This window comes from Microtus ochrogaster, unplaced genomic scaffold (genome assembly GCF_000317375.1).
Source record: "Microtus ochrogaster isolate Prairie Vole_2 unplaced genomic scaffold, MicOch1.0 UNK12, whole genome shotgun sequence".
NCBI lineage: Eukaryota > Metazoa > Chordata > Mammalia > Rodentia > Cricetidae > Microtus > Microtus ochrogaster.
Window position 1 is genome coordinate 6,927,069 of NW_004949110.1, and position 7,229 is coordinate 6,934,297.

A 7,229-nucleotide genomic window follows, 5' to 3' on the forward strand; every position below is an offset into this window, starting at 1 on the left:
GTCTCACATGGGCTCTTCAGACACAAGAGACTACTCTTTCACTTCTCCTCCTCCACTCCCCTTAAGCTTCTCAACAACTGTAAATGTCTCCACTGAGGACAAAGACATCCATCTGGCACTGCCCCAGGGTCTGCTGTGGTGTGGCATATTGGTGGCCGACGCTACTGAATGAATCCTATACTAGTCCTGACCTTGATCCCTTCCTGCCCCTAACTGCCAATCAGCCGAGCCCAGCCCACCTCTTCCTCATTCACTCTGCAGCCATTTGCACTGCTCCCTGGTGGTCACATGGGTTCAGCCCCAGTACCAGGTCTGTTTGGGTTTACCCTGGCTCGCCCTGGTCACCTTGAAGATCTAAGCCTCAGCATCAGGGGGTATGGCAGTCTTTGAAGAACCTGGGCACAGCGTCGTCTTCCAGATCAGGTCTCTGCAGCATCTCAAGAGCTGGGGCTCAAAGGGGGACGGTGGACAGCTGAGGGAAAAGCTGTATGGAGAGGCCCTCCCAGATATGAGGCCTGTGGATCTGAGGACAGACCAGCCAAGCCGACAGTGCGGTCCCCACACCCATGAAAGAGCACTTGACACCTGGCTCAAGGACAGAATGACAAACTTTATTAGAAATGTTCCTTGCTTGAAGGTCACATTCACATTAAAGTGGAGGCTGCGCTGCCTGGCTCTGGTATCCCACGCTGTGACGATTTCCAGTTAAAGACAAGTCTGGGCGGAGACTATCAGGAACACACCAAAGACCTGAATGTGGTGCTGAAAGCCGAAGGCAGCGGCGGCAGCAGCAACATTCCGTGAGAGGTTAGGTCTCAGAGCCTGCAGAGACTGTGTGTCACCCCCACCCTTCCAGTCCCAAAGCCACACCACGGGCCCCAGCTGATAAATAAACAGCATGTCACACACATATGAGAAACAAGAAACAAACTGTGGAAGTCTTCTAAAGTGAAAAAATAATTTGCTCAAAGAAAGCTCTGTGACAGCCAGGCTTCACCCTGAATATGGTGGTCAGAGTCCTGGACACTAATGGTGTCTCAGACTCAGGGTCCCGAGGCCCCCATCCTCCTTAGCACCTTTGGGAGAAAGCCATCTTCAATACACTCCTCTTCAAAATGCAAAACGCTACTTCAAATGGTCATACCCAAGAATAAGCACTGTCCCTGGGGGAAGTCATCAGACTACTGTCCCTGAAGAGACAGGCGGGTGGGGACAGCCAAATGACTCTATCCGTGGTGGAAGAGGGAAGGACGGGCTGAGGAAGCCAGCTCAGAGAGGAAAGTCCAGGTTCTTCGCACTGCCGTGGTCCCTGGCGATTGGTCTCTCAAAGTGGTTCTAAGTCTTAAAACGGAAGGATGATCTCCCTACCCTGGCTAGGAGGCAGGGAGGGAGGGGACCATCAAGGACTTGTTTCCGTCATTCATTATTCAGAAGCTATTTTCTCTCCACCGGCCAATTTTCCCGGGCCTGTCTGCAGTGGGGAACAGGACGCTGTCTCCTGCCAAATGTTTTATTCATTCTCTTGAGAATGAAATGGTCTCTACCCTCTGGTTGACTAGGTGACTTCCTGGTCCTGGTTGATGGCAGCAGTTTGGCCCTGGCAGCCACAGTGGCAACAGGCATTCCTTTTCCAAGTCAGTGACACAATCCTGACGCTCCGGAGCTAGGTGCCGTGTGACCACAGATGACGGCAGGCCTTCAGCCCTGCTCACTGGTACTGCAGATAGTTTTTGAGCGACTGAGGCAGGGGCAAGGAGTCGATGTCGCGCAGGCGCTGTCTGCCCAGGGCTGAGCGGATGGATCTCCGACACAGGTCCATCAGCGGCAGGGGCTCAGCTGCAAAGACAGTGATGTGTGAGTGCCCACTGCTCAACCCGCCCAGGTGGCCCGCCGCCTATCCCTGCCCCTCAACTAGTCCAGGGCCTCCTGTTCCTCACGAGTCATCCTTGCCTGAAGTAAGAGGCCCTCAAAAATATTTATGGAAAGGGGAACACGGCTGGTCAGACTAGATTTAGCATAATCAGTAGTGAATAGTGGTGTTAAAAGATTAATAGTGGTATTAAACTTATCTCTAGCAAGGATAAGCTCTGATGTGGAGTGCGTGACTCAAAAATGTTTGAAAGTGGCATCCTTTGCCGGGCGGTGGTGGCGCACGCCTTTAATCCCAGGACTCAGGAGGCAGAGGCAGGTAGATCTGTGAGTTTGAGACCAGCCTGGTCTATGAGAGCTAGTTCCAGGACAGGCTCCGAAGCTACAGAGAAACCCTGTTTCGAAAAACTAAAAAAAAAAAAAAAAAAAAAAAAAAAAAAAAAAAAAAAAAAAAAAAAAAAAAAGAAAGAAAGAAAAAAGAAAAGAAAGAAAGAAAAAGAAAAAAAAGAAAGTGGCATCCTTTTAGAAACAGAATAATTTGTCCCAATTACTCAGGAGGCTGAGGCAGGAGGATCATTTAAGTCCAGAAGTTCAAGACCAGCCTGGGTCACACAGCCAGATCCTAGCTCAAAACAAACAAGCCAACAGGTTAGATCCAGCAGCTTTGGAAATTCTTTCAAACCCTCACACTTTCCTATAGTGTCTGCAGTGGGCACTGGGAGGACATACTTTCTTACAACGCTCAAGTTCTAGAAAAATCCATAAAGTAAAATCTACCAGGGGGGTAAAAGTGCTTGCCACAGAAAGCTGATGATGTGCTATTGATCCTCAGAAGTCACTTAAAAAGCTGGATGCAGCGGCAGGCACCTGAAAGGCCAGCACTCCTACGTCGAGACGGAAAACAGATGAGAGACCCCCAACTCAACATGGTGGGAGGAGGGAACCCACTCCTCAAAGCTGCCCTTTGACCTCCACACGCATGAACACCGTGGTGCACTTACCCAACCCCCAAGAGTAAAAAATACACCAAACCACAGCAACCTCTGGATGCAGGACAGTTGACTGATACAGGCTTACTGAGGGTATTCACACTAACACTTATCTCTTCCAGGTCCTCTGGTAACTCTGTGGGGTACAGAGACAACTGAGCCAGGGCCAGAGCCAGCCCTGGGGTGAGCTTGTAGTCTGTGATTTTTCTCATGATCTGGGATTTTTAAGTAAATGAATGATTTGTTGCTGTTGTTTTTTAAAAATTTTGTATACATGGTTGTTTTGCCTGAATGTATATCTGCATATCATCTGTAAGCCTTGTGTTCACAGAGGCCAGAAGAGGGTGTTGGAGCCCCCTGGAACTGGAGTTACAGATGGTTGTGAGCTGCCATGTTTGGGGCTGGGAATTGAACCCTGGTCCTTTGGAAGAGCAGACAGTGCTCTTAACCTCTGAGCCATCTTTCCAGCCCCAGTGAGTGAATTATTTTTAAGGTGTTAATATGTCAAAGAACTCCTGAGTGCATGGGCACCTGCTGGAAAGCTTTGAGGATAGAAATCTGAGCAGGATTCTGAAGGGTGGGCAGGAGGGTTATAAGCAAGTAGGGCTGGGCAGTACTGTAAGCAAGGAGAACAGGCCAGGAAGATGGAGAAACCAAGGAGGGAAACGAGGCTGGCAGCTCAAACAGGCCAGTGGGGAATGAAGAGGACAGTGGTCCCAAGTCACCTCATGTGACGGACATGGGGCCTAGATGCTTGCCTTGCAGCTCAGTGTTCTTTTGGTAATGGCATAGGTAGGACTTTTGAAAGCATCCTAAGGCATGGTCAAATCCTGAGTAACAAATACAAAGGTGTCAGCCATATGGGAATGGTATCAGGAGGGATGGGGACAATGGCAGCTGGGGTTCCAAGGAACTAGAGATGTAGTTCGAATGGGCCACCATCAGAAGCCAAGTGGGACTCGGCATGAGTGTCAGAAGCTATGGCCAAGGATGCATCTTGCTATCCTCTGGTGAGGTCAGGCTCAGCACCAGTAGCTTGACTTCCTCCTTATCTTTTGATCCTCAAACAAAATGAGGCCAGCCAGGGGACCCAGGCCATGCATCCTGATCTGACCCGTCCCTCATAAGCTTCCCACCCCCTACACAGTAGCACCTTCAACCCTCCCTGCCCTTGGCCCTCACACTGCCAGTCCACATGTTGCCCTGGCCTGTCAATCAAGCCTCTATTCTAATCCCTCTGCCTTCCGCACCTGGCTGGTTACCTTAGCAGGAATTCTAAGGTATAAGATATGTTTGTAGCTGCTTTTTCCTGAAAGATTATTATGTGTCCAACTCACCCTAAGCTCTTTTGGGTGGGGCTCAATTCATGTGAACCCCTGGAGGCAATGAATATTATGATTATCATCTCTATTTTCAGCAGAAGCTGAAACAGAGTGCACAAGCCCTTTACCTAAGGACGCACAGCTGGTAAGCGGCAATACTAGGAAGCACATTCACTGATCCAGAGGCAGGAGCTTGCCTTCTCTCTCACCCACATTGACTGTACATCTGTTTGGCCTACTGCTAGGCTGAGCGCATCTCACTCAGGTCTTGAAGTAGCCTTCTGAAGTGAATGCGGTTACTGGTCCCTGGCTGAGAAAAGGAAACTGAGGTTCGGGGAGGAAAGGCTTGTCTAGAGTTGCAAGCTTGCACATGTCCCTCCCCGCAAACAGTAATAAAAAAGTGGACTCGAGGGGAAAACGGAGGTGAAATCACCTATCTTCTAGACTTCTGGCAGACTGTGCCACAGCCTCAGGCCTCTTACTGTCCCCCATTGGCCACTCTCCAGGTCACGGCTGCCCACCTCTCCCACATGACTGGAAGCAGCCATGCTACTGCTTCCTCACCAGCCGGTGCCAAAGTCAACTGCACCTGTTCCCAGAATAGAAAACAAATCAGCTCGTCATGGAGGCACCCCAAGCACAGGTGAACAGGGGGACGAGCATCTCAGGGACGAGCATCTCAGGCAGAATTTTAAGCACAAGAAAAGTATGTTGTGACTCCCCAAAACCCCCAAGTTTAAAAGTAGCTGATGATGTTCAGGGTCTGGCCAATGATACGCAGGGTGCAGCGACAGGGGTGACGGTGATAGTGGAAGGTTGCATCTAGCCAGTTTGCCTTGATGCCGGCGGGAGCAGCTTGAGATCCTATTACTCTCTTCACCAGAAGTTAGGTCTGAAATAAAGGAGCCAGTCACTGAGTCAGGCCTTCGCGCCCCTACCATGAAGGCCTTCGTCCCCCGGGATAGGGGACAGGGGTGAACACACGTGTCAAGCAAGAATAAGTAAGAAGGATAACAGGCGTTTTCACCCAGCCCCGCCAGCCAGCGGCAGCTGGCTCCTCTTCTCCCAGCCACGTTTCTTATCTGTAAAATGGGAAGTGATGGCAGCATCACATCACCGACCGTATGGTGACAAGGACGTGGCATGGCCTGCCCTCTGCCTTAACAAGGCTCGTGCTGAAACACTTTCAAACCATCAGCTCAATAGGTCTCTTTGAAAACAGCCACGCTGTAGTTTGCTGTTCTTCTGAGGATGTTCCAGGATTGCCACCCTACTGACGGCCCCTTTCTGCTCTTGATGAGGACTTACACAGGCCGGTGAGGAATGCCTGGCTCTATGCTACAAACATCCCAGTCCTGTTGGAAGCCCTGGGTAGATTTTCCTCAATTACCCATCACTGATCCCTGTACAACCTGAGGGGAACCCAGGATTTCCAAGGACTCTGTTGCCATCTGCAAAAAAGGGTAACTCCGCACCTGGGGTTAAGTTGGCGTTTATCGTCAGGGATGTGGACAGCGGGGATACTGGCACAGAGACTGGTGGCTTCGGCTGACTTCTCAAGCCTTCCCACCTGCCCTGGGACGTGCTAAGACGTGAGTCATCAGTTACCATCACGCCTGCATTCCTGATTTAAGTCACAAGGTGAATGGCAGGCAATGAGAGTCAGATGGAAAAGCACTTAGCGACATCCTTGAACGCTGAACTTAAGAAGACCTGGGTGCGGTGCTATTTTTCATAAAGGAAATGAGGAGACACACAGGTGTCTTGCCAACATGTATGTTTGTGCACCACTTGCATTCCTGGTACCCATGGAGACCAGAAGGCACTGGATCCCTTAGAACTGGAGTTACAGTACACCATGTGGGCACTGGGATTTGAACCCAGGTTCTCTGGAAGAGTAGTCAGTGCTCTTAATGGCTGAGCCATCTCCCTAGCCCCATCCACTATAATTATTCAAGTATGAGGATGCTGAGAGGAGGGAAATAAGTTCCGGGGGCAGCCTGGGCTCCATGCTGGTGTCCCTCCCAGCTGCAAGGACACAAAAGAGGTGCGTGCTCCCTGTATGTTTATGAATGACACGGCATCTAGCTGGACACTAAGAAAGGCAGCGCAGGCTGGACAGCTGGGTGGACTCTAGGAAGGCGGAAAGCAAGTGTATCAGGCTGGAGAGGTGAAGCAGGGAACCTGGCAGCAATGTCCACTAAGGGAGAACGAAGGTTCATAGAAGACACAGGCGCCACAGACCACACATCTTGAGAATCCAGAAAAAGCTGTAGCCCAACACTTGGGACAACGGTATCCCCACTGCTGCCCCAGAAGAAGCCTGAGCCTGCTGTCTGTCTCAAGGGAAGTAGCCTTTAAGGAAGGCCCTACTCTGGGTGGAAGGTTAGCTGAATGGAGCATAAGCAAATACTTCATGCTGGATGGGGGAGAGGTGAGTGGTGAAAAGGAAGGCCATTTCTACAGAGGTAAGAACACAAGGACCTGGCCTCTCCCCAGTGGGTGGCCTGGTGTGACAGCCTAGCTGCCTTTAATGGGTGCAATTTGGCAGGATGGAACTCACACTCGATTCCTGGCGGCAGGAACCTTGACGGTACCACACCCACTTAGCTTGCAGAGGAACAAATGCACAGGACACAGGCGGAAAATACCCAGAAGAGAAATGTGGGGTGGGCCTTGGAGACCAGGGCTGTGGTCGCTAAGCCTCTAGCAGAGAAGAGGCAGACACCCAGGGTCAGCCCCAGGGACAAGCTCGCTCGAGGTAGCATTCATCAAAAGCAAGGCTGCTCAGAGCATACATTCAGATTTCTGCCCAAGGCCTAGTTTAGCCACTGGTCTACAGTAGATTCCCAGAGGAGCAGGGATCTATCTTCAGATCTGACCATGTATCCCAGCCTCCTATCTGCAGACGCGACCATGTACCCCAGCCTCCCAGCCTCCTATCTGCAGACGCGACCATGTACCCCAGCCTCCTCTCTGCAGAGCCAACCATGTACCCCAGCCTCCTCTCTGCAGACCTGACTGTGTACCCCAGCCTCCTCTCTGCAGA

At 51.0% G+C, this 7,229-nt stretch overlaps 1 protein-coding gene across 1 annotated transcript in view; it reads right to left on the bottom strand.

The window, feature by feature from the left end:
* Positions 1-600: 600 nt before the first annotated feature.
* The window catches only part of Spsb4 (splA/ryanodine receptor domain and SOCS box containing 4), a 70,076-nt gene continuing 63,447 nt past the window's right edge, over positions 601-7,229 (bottom strand). The window contains exon 3 of the mRNA XM_013353576.2: positions 601-1,836. Within this exon, the coding sequence (XP_013209030.1) occupies positions 1,709-1,836 (128 nt within the window). The 3' untranslated portion in view covers positions 601-1,708. The remainder of the gene's footprint in view (positions 1,837-7,229) is intronic.